This window comes from Dasypus novemcinctus, chromosome 18, assembly GCF_030445035.2.
Source record: "Dasypus novemcinctus isolate mDasNov1 chromosome 18, mDasNov1.1.hap2, whole genome shotgun sequence".
Taxonomy (NCBI): domain Eukaryota; kingdom Metazoa; phylum Chordata; class Mammalia; order Cingulata; family Dasypodidae; genus Dasypus; species Dasypus novemcinctus.
Window position 1 is genome coordinate 62,984,319 of NC_080690.1, and position 15,269 is coordinate 62,999,587.

General features: G+C 51.7%; 1 protein-coding gene across 1 annotated transcript in view; it reads right to left on the reverse strand.

Annotated features, from left to right (window-relative positions):
• Nucleotides 1-15,269, reverse strand: part of MEGF8 (multiple EGF like domains 8) — a 53,747-nt gene that overhangs the window by 6,332 nt on the left and 32,146 nt on the right. The window contains 11 exon segments of the mRNA XM_058280321.2: nt 5,977-6,011; nt 6,014-6,108; nt 6,592-6,722; nt 6,862-7,032; nt 7,447-7,639; nt 8,051-8,210; nt 8,381-8,588; nt 12,605-12,819; nt 13,008-13,221; nt 13,408-13,531; nt 14,582-14,813. Of these exon segments, the coding sequence (XP_058136304.1) occupies nt 5,977-6,011; nt 6,014-6,108; nt 6,592-6,722; nt 6,862-7,032; nt 7,447-7,639; nt 8,051-8,210; nt 8,381-8,588; nt 12,605-12,819; nt 13,008-13,221; nt 13,408-13,531; nt 14,582-14,813 (1,778 nt within the window).

Sequence of the window (15,269 nt, forward strand, 5' to 3'; positions counted from 1 at the left end):
GACACAGAAGAACACACAGCAAATGGACACAGAGAGCAGACAACTGGGGTGGTGGAGAGGGAGGAAGGGGAGAGAAAAAAATAAAAATAAATCTTAAAAAAAAAAAAGAATGAAAGTAGGTACATCAATTGTAATGAATTTACCACACTAATGAAAGAAGTTGTTGACGTGGGGAAAGCAGGGGATGTGGGGAGTGGGGCACATGAGAACCACCTGTATTTTTCCATGTAACATTTTGTGTGATCTATGTTATTTTTCAAAAATAAATAAAAAATATATTTTAAAAAATAAAGAAAGAATGAAAGTAGGGACCTATAAGCCTTATAGAAATAAAAAGTACTATAAGAGAGTACTATGAACAATATACACAAACAAATTAGAAAAGCTAGATGAAATTTCTAGAAACATACAAATTACCTAATCTGATGACAGTAGTAACAAGATATCTCAACAGGACCAATAACCAAAAGATTGAATCAGTAATCAAAAACCTCCAAACAAAGAATAGAGTGTGGATTAGAGTGGACTTCTGATATTCTATTCATGAACTATTGTGATTAGTAATCGAAGAAAATGTGGCATTGGTGTGGAGAAAGTGGCCATGGTGGCTGCTGGGGGTAGGGAGTGGGAGGAAGAGATGTGATGTGGGGGCGTTTTTGAGACTTGGAGTTGTCCTGGGTGGGGCTGCAGGGACAGTTACCGGACATTGTATGTCTTCCCATGGCCTACTGGGTGGACTGTGGGAGAGTGTGGGCTATGATGTGGACCATTGACCATGAGGTGCAGTGGTGCTCAGAGATGTATTCACCAAATGCAATGAATGTCTCATGACAATGGAGGGGGTGGTTGTTATGGGGGGAGGAGTGGGGTGAGGGGGGTGGGGGGTATACAGGGACCTCATATTTTTTTAATGTAACATTAAAAAAATAAAGACCAAAAAAAAAAACCTCCAAACAAAGCAAAGTCCAGGACCTGATAGTATCACAGCTGAATTCTGCCAAACATCACCAAAAGATTTAACACCCATCCTTCTCAAACTCTTCCAAAAAATAGAAGAGGAGGGATTACCTCCTAACTCATTCTATGAGGCCAGCATTACCCTAATACCAAAGCCAGATAAAGACAGTACAAGAAAATTACATCAATATCCCTTATTAATAAATATGTAAAAATCCTCAAACCAAATCCAACCACATATTAGAAGGATTATACACCATGATAAAGTGGGATTTATTCCAGGAATGCAAGGATGGTTCAATTTAAGAAAAAAATTCACTGTAATATACCACATTAGCAGAATGAAGGAAAAAAACACACACTCACATGATCATCTCAATAGACACAGAAAAGGCATTTGAAAAAATCCAATATCCTTTCATTATAAAAAACACTCAAAACTAGGAATAGAAAAGAAGCCTCTCAACATGATTAAAAGGCATTTATGGGGAAGTGGATGTGGCTCAAGCGATTGGGCTCCCACCTACCACAAGAGGTCCATGGTTCAGTTTGCAGTGCCTCCTAAAGAACACAGCAAGCTGGTGCGACAAGCATAGCAAGCGAATGCAACAAGATGACCAACAAGAGACATAAGAAGAAAAACATAACGAGGTACACAACAAAGCAGGGAGCAGAGGTTCCCAGTACATCCTAATAGAAGACAAGCAAGACAGCAGGCTGACACGGCAAGCTGGTGCAACAAGCTGACACAAAAGACACATAGAGGAAAAAACAATATGAGTGACACAACAAAGCAGGGAATGGAGGTGGCTCAAGCCTCCCACATTGGAGGTACCGAATTCAGTTCCTGGTGCCTCCCAAAGAAACAAGGAAAACAAACAGACATAGCAAGTGCAAAACAATGAGGGTGTGGGAAGCGGACTTGGCCCAGTGGATAGGGCGTCCGTCTACCACATGGGAGATCCGCGGTTCAAACCCCTGGCCTCCTTGACCCGTGTGGAGCTGGCCCATGCGCAGTGCTGATGCGCGCAAGGAGTGCCGTACCATGCAGGGGTGTCCTCCGTGTAGGGGAGCCCCACGCGCAAGGAGTGCGCCCCATAAGGAGAGCCACCCAGTGCAAAAGAAAGTGCAGCCTGCCCAGGAATGGTGCCGCACAGATGGAGAGCTGACACACAAGATGATGCAACAAAAAGAAACACAGATTCCTGTGCTGCTGACAACAACAGAAGCAGACCAAAAAAACAAGAACACACAGCAAAATGAACACAGAGAACAGACACCTGGTCGGGGCAGGGGGAAGAGGAGAGAAATAAATAAAAAATAAATCTTTAAAAAAGAAACAAACAAAACAATGAGGGGGTGGGGAGAAATAAATAAATAAACCTTAAAAAAAAAAGTTATTTATGAAAAACCCATAGCAAATACCATACTTTATGCTGAAAGGCTAAAATCCCAAAGAATCCACAAGAAAGGTACCAGAATTTATAAATGAAATTAGCCAAGTTGTAGGATACAAGACAAACATGCAGAAGTCAGTTGGGTATCTAATATACCAATAATGAACAATCTGAAAAGGAAATCAAGAAAACAATTCCATTTACAACAACATCTAAAGATTAAAATACCTAGGAATATATTTAACCAAGGAGGTGAAAGACTTGTACTCTGAAAACTATAAAACATTGCAGATGGAAATTAAAGAAGACCTAAATAAACGGAAAGACATTTTTATTCATGGATTGGAAGAGTTAATATTGTTAAGATGTCAACACTGCCTAAAGGGATCTATAAATTCAATGCAGACCCCATCAAGGTTCCAGCAGCCTTTTTTGCAGAAATTGCAAAGCTGATCCTCAAATTCATATGGAATTACAAGGGGACGTGAATAGCCGAAACAATCTTGAAAAGAGAACAAAGTTGGAGGATTCACATTTCCTGCTGCAAAATAAAACTTACTACTTAAAACAGTGTGATACTGGCATAAGGATAGACATATAGACAAATGGAATAAAATTATGAGTTCGGAAATAAATCTGCACATCTATGCCCAGTTAATTTTCAATAAGGGTGCCAAGTCCATTCAACAGGGAAAGAATAGTCTCTCCAACAAATAGTGTTGGGGAGTGGATTCAAACCCTGGTACCTCCTAAAAAAAAACGGTGCTGGGAAAACTGGAAATCCATAGGCAAAAGAATGAATGTGGACCCCTCCCTCTTACCATATAGAAAAATGAATTTCAAATGGATCAACAACCTAAATACAAGCGCTAATACTTAAAAGAAAACATAGGGAAAGATCATCAAAACTTTGTACCAGACAATGGACTTTTAGATTTTATACCAAAAGCACAAGCAACAAAAGAAAAAATAGATAAAATGCCTTCATCAAAATTAAAAACTTTTGTCCATTAAAGGACATTATCCAAAAGGTGAAAAGACAACCTACAGAATGGAAGAATATATTTGGAAACCATATATTTGTTAAGGGTTTATATCTAGACTACATAAAGAACTCTCACAACTCAATGAGAAAAGACAACACAATTTTAAAAATGGGCAAAGGACATTTCTCCAAAGAAGATAAATAGCTAATAAGCACATGAAAAGATGTTCAGGATCATTAGCTATTAGAGAAATGCAAATTAAAACTACAATGAAATACCACTTCATATCCACTAGGATGGCTATACTAAAAAAATCTGAAATTAACAAGTGTTGACAAAGATACAAAGAGAAATAGGAACCCTTGTAGATTGTTGGTGGGAGTGTAAAATTGTGCAGCTGCTAGACAACCATTTGACGGTTCCTCAGAAAGTTAAACATAGAATTACCATTTGACCTGGCAATCCCACTCCTAAGTATATAACCCAAAGAATTGAAAGCAGGGACTTGGACAGATACTTGTACACCAGTGTTCACTGCAGTATTATTCACAATTGCCAAAAGGTGGAAGCAACCCAAGCATCCATCAACAGACAAATGGATCAACAAAAGGCAGACTCTCCATACAATAGAATATTATTCAGCTGTAAAAAGCCATACATGTGACAGCATGGGTGAAACTTGAAGATAGCATGTTTAGTGAAATAAGCCAGAGACAAAAGGACAAATAGTGCATGATTTCTTTTATATGAAATACTTGGAGCAAGTGAATTCACAGAGACAGAAAATAGGACAGCTGTTACCGGGGAGAGGGGAAAGGAGAGTTATTGCTAAATGAGTATGAGTTCTGGTTTGGGATGATTAAAACAATCTGAGATTATTTTATGAATCCCAAAACAGAAATGTTATGTTTTGGACTAATCCATTCCCGTGCGTGTGAGACCATCTGACTGGATTACGTCAGTGGGGCGTGATGCATGTCGAGTCTCCACCCTACTGCTGGGTCTGACAGAAAGGGAGAGACAGACTCACTGACAGGGGAAAGGGAAGTGCCACGCTTGGTACTGCCATGTGAGAGGAAAGACGCCAGTTCTGCCCACAGCTGAGCTGCAAGGAGAGAAGCCCTAAGAGACAAGGCCGGTGAGAGAAGACTTGAAGATAGCTTAAGCACGAAGCCCCCAAGAGGCTGGGCCCCCGGAGCAGGTCTAGAGAAGAGGTGCCTTATACCTGATAATGTGCCGCTGGAATCAGGAAAAAAGCGAAGCAGCTGAGCCTGAGAGAGGACGCCCTTGGAACTGCAACCTTTTACACCAAATAAATATCCTTTATAAAAGCCGACACATTTCTGGTACTTTCCATCAGCACTCCCTTGGCAAACTGAAACAGTGGTGAGAGCTACACAGTATTGTCAAGGTAAGTTAATGCCAAAGAATTGTTCACTTAAAATGGTTTAAATGATTTTTCTATTATGTATATTTTACCAAAATTAAAAATAAGTTAATTCTTTTAAAAACAAAACTCTGCCTGTCTCTGAGCCTCCTTTTCCTCTTACTATTACTGGGTTATCAAGGCCTTAGCAAGGCCCCAGCACAGCCCTGAGGAGCCTTCCACATCTGTGCTGTTGCCCCCATATCCACAGCACTCCCTGCATAAGAGCCACTGCTGCTAAAGAAGCTAAAGAAGCTGCTACTTAGGAGGTGCCAACAATTTAGTTACAGGAGGAGGTCTGAATTCATCTCTAGGGCTCTCTGTTTTGGTACCAGGTCTTTTGATTGTTCATCAAGAAAGCAAATAGTCTGGTCTAGGATGGAGAAGTTAGGGATCAGTGAGGATTTATAAAACTATGGCCATTGTGGGTAAAGTTGCATCTTTGCAGAGATGATGTTTCTGCAGATGGGTGGGGGGAACTGAGGAAAACAGGGGATTTTCTCTTCTCTCTAGAACTGGAGAGAGAAGGTGGGTGTGTGGGTGGGTGGAGCTGTATTCCAACGGGGGAGCTTGGGATATCCTCTCTGTGGGAGGCAAGCCTGCAACATGGCAACCAGTTGGATGGTCAGTGAAGGGTTCCAGGAGTCCCCCTGCAGAAGAGGAGGGAAAAGGACTCAAGGGGAATTTGAATCTGGGTTGCAGAACTGACATGAGATCCCCTGATGGCCCCAGAGCATCAGAAAGGGGCTGTCACTTGGGGAGAACAGTTCTATGATTGAAGCCAATCAGAGGACAGCAGAATCAAAATGCAGAGAGAGAAAATCCTAATATCTTTGTGTAAACACCCAGATCCAGCTGTGCCGGAAGCTCCACATCTCAGTTTTCAGAGCTAGTAAATTTATTTCCTTTTTTGCTTAAGCAATTACGAGATGAGTTTTCTGGAATTAACAACCTTCAAATTATGACAGTCTGTGATGCAGTCTGTCTCCCTACAGTCTGAGAGCCTCCCAAGGGCAGGGGCTTGTTTCTGTGTCCCTAATGCCACTGTCCAGGGCCTGAAACTGACTGGGGCTCAAAAATCATCTATTGAGCCCAAGAGCACAGATATCAGAACCTCGTTATTGATCCTGCCTGGCCTGGCTACCTCATCCCAGCTCTGACCTCTTGGGAGGGGTGGGCCCTCAGCCCATGTTTGCTTTTCCAGTCGTACCTGGTACTTGTAGCAGTCTCGGCGGTCGCTGGGGAGCTGCCCTGGCACATGCCTGTCTCTGTGTTGTTCTGACATGGGCAGCCTGTCCCGTCTTGCTCGTTACATGTGTCTGCGTGGCCATTACATTGGCACCTGGAAGAAGATGGCAGTTATGAGCTCCCACGACCTGCTGGGGCCCAGGTTCCAAGTTGCACGTGAGCTGGAATCTGTGCAACAGGTTAGAAGAGGAAACTGAGGCTCCCAGACATGAAGCCATTTACCCAAGGCCACCAAGCCATAAAGTGACAGAGTTGGCATTAGAACCTAAGTTAGACTGACTCCAGAGTTCACTGAGTGCTCAGAGGGAAGGGGACAGAAGGGGTAGGTTACCTCGAGGCCTCTTCCCTCAGTGGCCCTTTCCCTTTGCCCACCATTCTTGATCCGGGCTGCTCTGTAGCCTGGATTTCAGCAGTGGCCTCTGAGGTAGGGGGTCTCCCATCTGAGGCCAGCTCATTACTCTCCCCACCCTGCTCCAGCCTGCAGGCTGTTTGAGTGCAGAGGACTGGTGAGAAGGGCTTGGTACCCAGAACGATTCCTAAAAAGGGCGGGAGTCCCAGGTGGGTCCCTCCCTCTCACTTGGTGCATTTCCCGTCCAGGAGGAAGTAACCATGCAGGCAGCTCTCGCATTTGTCCCCGTAGCTGTTATTCTGGCAGTTCACGCACATGGCCTCATCTTCACTGGGGCCCTCTGTCACCCAGTTTTCAATCTGGCCAAGGAAAGACAAGCTGATCACAAATAAACATGGGCCAGGCAGAGACCAGCTGCCTCCTCCCTCAGACCCAGGGGTCTGAGCCCCAGCCACCTCCTCCCTCAGACCCGGGGGTCTGTCCCCCAGCCTCTTTCACCTCCTCTGGATCCAGCGAGTACTTCTCTGGCTCCCTCCTGGCCATTTCAAGCTCCTTCCTGGAGACGCAGACGTGGCTGTTGCCACGACAGAAGGCATGGCAGGGCCGGCAGGTCCCGCCCCCCACAGCTGAGCCCACGAACAACGGGAGGCACTGTTCACAGTGGCTGCCCTGGGAACGAGGGACAGGGCGATCAGAGGAGTTGGAGAATCAGGGGAGGCATGGGGCTGGAGCAGGGCGGGTTCTAGGAGCAGCGCTGGAGGCCAGCAGGGGCTCGGCCACTTGTCTTGGGCCATCTTGGCTCATCTGGGGTTTGGTGCCCTGGAGTCACTTGCACACTCCCAGGGACAGGGAGTTCACGTCCCCCCAGCCTGAAGTCCTGAGTTCAGAAAGCGCTTCCCTCCACCATTCCAAATCTTCCTCCACAGGACTGCCCTCCCTGGCCCAGCATGGACTCTGTCCCCTCCTGTGGGCGTCCCCGAGCCCTCTTACACCTCACCGGGGCAGCGCTCTGCCCCCTCTTCCCAGCCCCTGGCATATCAAGGTGCCCAAGCCCAGGCTGGAAGAAAGGCACTGGCAGCCCACCTTGGTGTGGTTGCGGCAGAGCAGGCAGTGGTCACGCGCCCCCACGCCGGCGCACTCGCTGTGGCGGTTGCAGCGGCACTCGGTGGAACAGTTGCGGCCAACGAAGCCAAAGTGGCAGCGGCAGTGGTCGGGTTCCACGCACGAGCCATTGACACAGCCCTGGGCGCACACAGGGCGACACAGGCCTGTCACACTGCAGACGGGGACGGGGAGTTAGCTCAGGCCGCCAGGCCCCTGCGACCCTGCCTGAGCCCAGGTGTGGCCCACCGACCTCACTGCTCCGTGGTCCAGCCCCCGCCCTCCCCTCAAGCCGTTCATCACAGTCTGTTCCACCAGGCTCAGCCTCTGAGGTCCAGCCCAGCACCTTCTCCCACTTCTCCAGGGTCTAGCCTGCCCCTCTCTCATCTCAGGAGTATTCTATTACACTCAGGTTCTCTCCTTTCCCCTCTGCGATCCAGCCCACCTCCTCACACCTTGGCCTTTCTTCTCCCCCCCCCTCTTATGGCCTTTGCCTCGTCTTTTACTGCCCCCCACAGACCCACCCCCACCCCCCCGTGGGGCCCCTTCACTCCTGCCCCCCCCACCCGTCCAGCGGCAGCCTCACTTGTCCATGGTGTAGCCCGTCTTGCAGCTGCACTCGTAGCCATGGGGCCGGTCGTGGCAGTTCTGTGTCTCGTTGCAGTCGTGGTGCCCGTTTGCACACTCGTCCTCAGGCGGGCAAGACAGGAAGGCCCAGGCGGCCCCAGCACGCCCACACGTCAGCCCTGGCACCGGGGACCAGGGCTTCACTTGGGGGGTGCCACTGAACCACCCACCACCCCAACCCAACCCCGCCTCCCTCAACTCTTCTAAGCCCCACACCTGAGACAGCCCCCAGCACCCTCATGCTCTGCACCAGACCAGCTCCCTCTCACCCACCCACGACCCCTCTCACCATCACGGGGGCCACTGAGTCCACCCTCCAGGCAGCGGCCGCCACCGTCCTGTCCACCCCAGGCACACCAGCCACAGTGGGGGCGCCGCAGGCACCGGGCACATTGGGTTGCCTGGGCACAGCCCAGGGAGCAGCTCTCAGGACCCCGGAGCAGCCGGCCGCAGCCTCCAGCCATACAGCGCAGGGGCAGATAGGAGGGGCTCAGGCACTGTGGAGGGGAGGAGAGGTGGGGCGAGAGAGAGGCAGGGACAGAGGGTCAAACAAACGCATTCTGGAGTCTTCTAGACTGCACCCTCTTCTCTAAGAACTTGCCCCCCCTGGTCACAGCCCAGTGGACCAAAGCGGACATTAGCTGGGCTCACATTCTCTCTCAAGCGTTGGTGGCTAGAAGGGAAGACTGCAAGTCAGGCCAGGGAGGCACTAGGAACAGAAAGATGGCACAGACAGGGGCTGGAGGGGCTGTCTGGATGAGCAGCGGAGAGAACCTGCAGGGGAGGGCAAGGGAGAGGCGGACGGGCAGTGATGAGAACGTGCGCCCCAAAGACGGACGGAGGGGCAGCTTTTCAGGCTCCGTCTCCAGTCCCTTGTAAGTTCTTCCCCTGGGCTCCAGGAGGTGCCAGTGTGCTGGTGGAGTGAGTCCCCTTTCCCTAACTGGTGAGGACTCTGCTGTTCCTGCCAGCCAAAACGACCCCTGATGGAGACAGGAACTAGCATCAGGACTAGGGCGAAAAGCCACAGTCACTTAGAAAATGTCAACCTGGCTGTTGGGACAAGGATCTCCCACTCTAGGCTGGGAAGTTGGGGAATCCTTGGCTAGGGGTAGTGCAGCAACTCGTAGGTCACCACTGACAAGTGGAACCTGGACAGCCTGTACCATGAGGCTCAGACTCTTGGGGACTTACCTGAGCATATAAGAGCATTTTATTTACTGCTTGGGCCTTAAGTAAAGTACAAGAGGAAAGAGATTAATCTGGGTTGTCTGACTGAAAGCACTTAGGAAACAACAAAGCACCTGTGCAATCTTGAAATAGAAAATGCTGATCGCTGTGGCCAGAGCTCTGAGCCTGCTGAGGGTTAGGGCGGCCATGTGAGCTGTGCTGAACAGCCAGCGGCCAATTCCCTGCCATTTTGGCCTTCTAGATTACATTTAGGGCACCAGCTGGCAGATAATCTGGGAGGCAGCAGAGAAGCTGGAGAATCCTGAGTCTTCAGTCCCTGTACCATACTTTCTGCTGTGACTTCCCTAGTGGACAAATGCAGTAATGGCCAGCACCCTGAGCCACATTTCCCACGTTCCTGGAAGAGACGGATGGACCTGAGTTCCGAGAGCAGGGTCAGAGCTTGTCCGCTGCTCTGTACCCAGAGCCTAGCAAAGTGCCCGGCATGAAGAAGGTGTTTGAGAAACAACTTATTGAAGGGAGGGAGGGAGAGAAGGAGGAAGTCAGTCAGTCCTTGTTAGGATGCTAGGAAGGCAGGTAGGTTGGCCAGGCAGGAGAAAGAGTGCCCTGCAACCTACCCCAGGCTTGGAGGCCACAGCCGTTAAAAAGAACAAAGCCAGGAAGTGGATGTGGCTCAAGAGATAGAGTGTCCACCTACCATATAGGAAGTCCAAGGGTTTGATATCCAGGGCCTCCTGGCCCGTGTGGTGAGCTGGCCCACACGCAAGGAGTGCTGGCCCACATGGGGATACCCCTGCCTACAGGTGCCCCCTGCACAAGGAGTGGCCCCTGCTCATGGAGAGCCACCCCACACAAAACTGCAGCTTGCCCAGGAGTAGTGCCACACACACACAGAGCTGACACACAGCAAGATGATGCAACAAAAGAGACACAGATCCCCAGTGCCGCCTGATGAGAATACAAGCGGACACAGAAGAACACACAGCAAATGGACAGAGAGAGCAGACAATGGGGAGGGGGGGTCAGAAAGAATTAAATAAATCTCAAAAAAAGATGAGAAAATAAAAAGAACAAAGCCAGATGATGAAAATCTGGCAGCTCTTGAGCCAATCATTAAAGGTCTGGCCTGCACACCTGTTACGTTTGGCCTGCATGATGGGGGTTTAAAAAAGCCTCGAGCAACACTTCAACCTAGGAGATTTCACAGAAACAGGAAGACCTGGCAAGCATGCTCTCACATTCCCAGGCAGCACTAGCTCTGTGCCTGGCTGCAGAGAAGGGGCTGCCCCATGGCGGACTGTGCTCCCCAGATCACCAGCCTCACCCAGGTCACAGCCTGCCTGACACCTGGCTGGCTCCCCTCACTTCCTTAGCCACCCGGGCTCTGGGGGCAGGTAAGAGCCTGGCAGGCACGATGTCCGGGGGAGAGGCATGTATCTGCAGGGGGAGGGGCGTGGGCCTCGGGGTTGGCTTCTGGACCCTGGAGTCCACATAAAGATGAATAGAAACTCCAATATTGGGGGAGAATTTGTATCACCAGAAGGACCCCAGGCCTGGGGACAAGAGACTTCTGCCCTTCTGGCCACACTGAGATGAGAGGCCACACAAGGAACCCCAAAATGCCCCTCTTGTTATGTCCCAGACCGTGGACATCTGGAAATCTTCCCAGTGGGAGCTAGACTGGCTCTCTCACCACTTCTCGTTACAATAACAGTAACAACTTAGTAATAACTGGCTGCTACTGAGCTCTGACTGAATGGCAGGCATGGCTTACTACTCTAAATTCGCTTGTTTAATTTATACAACTTCCCTGTGTGATGGGGTGTACTGACATCATTCCCATTTGACCAAAGACTCACTGAGGCCGAGGAGGGAAGGTCTAGCAGCTGGGAAGATGGCGGGGCCGGGGGTGAGCCCAGGTCTGGCTGACTTCAGAGCCTGTGCTTTGTTCATTCCAAGGCAGACCACTGCTGGGCAGCGAGTCAGCCGGCCCCACCAGGGCTGGGCTTCTAGGACAGGAGGCCGAGGGCCGTGCGCTCCTGGGCTCCCGGCCCCACCCTCCCGGGCTGGAGCACACAGACGTGCCGGCCACCCAGACCACGGTACTGATGCTTTCCCTCTTTAGTCGCCTCTCCAAGTGGGAGTTCTAACGACAAGTGCCCTGGCTTCCCTCCACTCTTGTCTACTGAGCACGTGGGTGGAGGGTGCACTGCTCATTTCGTTCATGGCCTGCGGGATGGCAGGTGGTCATGCTGCGATTAAGCCTTGCACTATTAGAGGAGGAGTGGATCTCAGGGGGAATCAGAGACTCAGGACTCAGGCTCCGTGGCAGCAGGGCGCGAATCTCAGTTACTTTCCACTGCAGCAGGGGGCGAATGCCTTTGAGTCTGCCACCGGGACAGCTAAATCATGCTAGGTGGAGGCATCTGGGGAATGGACTTCATGGGAACATGAGAGCAGGTGCTGAGCAGTCGAGGGATAGACTCCAACAGACACAATTGGTGCTGGCCAGACCACACCCATTTTTGCAGGAATCATCTCTCCACCCCATAGCCACAGATGAAGGGGTGGTTTTGAGCTGCCAGGTTTGAACTGCGTGATTGTACCCCTCCCTGGCACAACTCACCGGACAACGCTAGACATCTAACTTAGGAGCAGAGTCAGCTTTCCTTGAGAATGTGAGCTAACCAAGGAACACAGAGACGACTGCGGTCTCAGGAATTAGGAAGTCACCGGGTCAAAGGCTACCATTTGCTGAAGGTCAATCCAAGAGAAACCAGAGGATGGAGATGTGCAGAGAAGAGCTGAGACAAGATGTGGCCGAGAGCTACAGAGCAGCAGGGCTTTCCATCCTGGGATTCTAACAGACACTTATAACCCATTCCCTTTTACATATGTCTGTTCAAGGGGGATTCTGTTTCTTACAACCAAAAGATCCCAAAAGCTGACAGAGAAAGACATTGAGGAGGAAAGCAGAAAAGAAGGTAAAGGGGTGATGGGATGAAGAAGGACAGGGAGGAGGTGGGGAGACCATGAACAAGAGTTAGAGCAAGGCAGGGGCTGGGGAGCCTGGGAAGGTGTGGCCCAGCAGACAGCGAAAAGACACAGGAAACTCAGGCAAGGAGGGGAGAGAGACCAGCAAGAGATGGGGGAGGAGGGAACATGAAGTGGGAGGAGAGGGAGGGCACGACTGTGGGACCAGAGCTAGGGAGGTGGAGGAAGAAGTAAGGACAGAGGAGGAGGTGGTGGGAGGAGGGTTAGCGCTGGCAGGGGAGAGGAGGGAGACCTGCCCTGGACCAGCCCCGGCTCCGGCTGGGCATCATACCTGCTGGAGGCTGCTGCTCCAGACGCAGTGCTGCCAGCCCCCGTCCGCACCCTTGGAGTCCAGGCAGGAGGTGCAGTTGGGCAGGAGGTAACAGGGGGTGGGGCAGGGCAGCGGGGGCGAGGACTCCACTGGCATAGGGGACACGTTAAGCAGAGAGTGGCTGAAGCAAGTCCAGTCATAGGTGGGCTGCACTGAGAGGATGCGCCGGGTCTCCCCTAGGGGTTGGGGGCAGAGTGATTAGGACCCAGCTCAGGCACCCAGTGCCGGCCCTCATACCCAGGCATCTGGGCCACTGACCCCCTCCACCCTCAGACCCAGGAGTCCAGAACCCAGAACCCCTGGCCCCCTCCTCCCTCAGACCCGGGGGTAGCCCCCAGCCCCTTGCCCAGGCCTCGGCGCTCACCTGTCCTCTTGAACTGCCGCGTCCACATGCACTTGCCCTCCCGGGTGCACTGTTCACAGTCGGCAGCCCCACACATGGCCTCGGAGCAGTTCCCCGCCCAGAAGACCTCTCGCTGGTTGATCCGACAGTCGTTCTCCGAGGTGCAGGAGCCATTGAGCCCGATGCAGGCGCCCTCCGGGCAGTTGGTACACCACTTACAGCGGGGAGCAGATGCCTGATGGGGAAGACAGGCTCAGTGGGGTCCCCGGCACCTCGACCCACCCAGCTCTTCCCACCCAATTGCAGCTGAAGAGCACGGTGGGCCCCAAGACCCTGGGGTGGGTGGGTGAGGACAGTGCCAGGGGTGGAGATAGGCCTCCCTGCCCCTCCACCCATGGCCCCTCCACCCCTCACCATTCACCTCTCCATCTCCAGGCTGCAGCGTTCGGGGATGGCGGGCCAAGCACTCACTGCAGGTCCGCAGACGTCGACACTCCTCGGGGGAACGAGGCATTGGGGAGCAGGGGGGTCCCCCACAGCCCAGCCTGGGGGGGCATGAGGCCTGCGCTCACTCACAGCCAGCCGGCCCCGTCCTCTCCTCCTCCCACCCTCGCCCCTTCCTGATGCCCCCTGCACATCTTCCTGAGCCTGTCCCCCCTCCAGTGATGGCCCAACATCCCCCCATCACCCAGGCCAGGGACGCTGGGACGATACCCAACGCCCTCCTGCCTCCTGAATTTCCTGGGACAGTCCCCTCCTCCACACCCCTGTGACCCCTAGCTCTGCTGAGGGCTCTTCCTCTCACCCCAGCCTCCTCCTGGGTCCCCACCTGCAGCTCCTCTCACCATTCTGTACCTCACCACAGCCCCAGGGGGCCTTTCTTTCAGGCCTGACCCTGCCCCTGCTCTCCACAAACCTTCCGTGGCTCCCCATCACCCACAGTGGAGACCCACAGCCCCTCATCCAAAAACCTTGGAGGCACACAAGTTTCAGAATTTTTCACATTTTAGAAAAGCAGTGGGTTTATGGATTATTACATAACACCCCCAGTGGGAGGGCCCTGTAATCAAATCTATTAATTTTCTGTAGTAAGTATTAGAACACACTGAATGGGATAAATAAAGCCCATAAACAGCCTCTCATCAGTTAGGATAACTGAACAGGCAAAGGAGTGTGTGCTAAACCTAGGAAAGCGTTCGCACCTTCCAGAGCTGTCTAGATTCTCAAACTACAGGTAAGGGGTCTGTGGATCTGAATGGAGCTCAGCCCCCAGCCAGCTCCTGGCGGCCCTCTCTGAGCTGACCTCACCCACCTTCCCAGCCCCTTCCCTCAAACAGAGATGTCAGATGGAGCCCCACTTCTGAGCCTTTGCTGAGCTACACTCTACTGCTCATTTAAGGCCCAGTTCAGACCCAATTTCTGCAGGAAGCACTCACAGCCTCCTAGTCCCTCCTTGATCCATCAGCCAGACTGATGCTCCTGAGGGCAGGTACTGAGTCCTATCTCTTGCCTCCCTCCCAGCCTGGCCTAGCACAGAACCCCCCAAGGAGGGCGCCTGTACCACCTGCTGATGGGCTGTCAGTCGCCATGGTTACCTGTGGGCCTGATCCCCGGATAGGCAGGCCCCGTGGCACCAGGTGCAGGCCCCAGACTGGTTACAAGCTTCCGGAGAGGGCAGCAGGTGGCAGGGGTCAGGCGGCAAGGTCAGGGCCAGCAGGCGGCCCAGGGCCACTCCCCCGAAGCCCCCAGAGATATACAGGCGGCTCCCCACCGCCGCCACAGCGTGGGCCACAGACTCCTCCATCGGGGGCCCCACAGAGGCTGGGCCTAGGGGCGAGAATGGGATGTTCAGAGAGAGAGCAGGAGACCCAGGAAGAGACACACACAAAGATGACAGGGAAGGATGCAGAGAGGGTAGAGAAAGACAGAATCACAGGAGAGCAGAGGCAGACACAGGAAGGCAGAAGGCAGATGGAGACAGAGCAGGAGAATTAGACACACACCAAAGCAAAAGAGGGAAAAACAAGAAACAAAACAATAGGACAAAAATAGAGGCACAAGAGGAGTGGAACTGGTAAATTAAGAAATAAAGGGCAGAGGGCAGAGAGAGCTGCCAAAAGAACAAGAGACGGGCCCAGAACACACGGGGTCAGTCGCTCCAAAATAGGAAGGCAACCTGGAAGCCTGTTTCTATCTATAAACAGCTAAGCCCGAAAATGGGATTACTTGTAATTGCTTTCTTCCGAGTTTACAAATTCTGAACAATGAATATTATTACTTTTA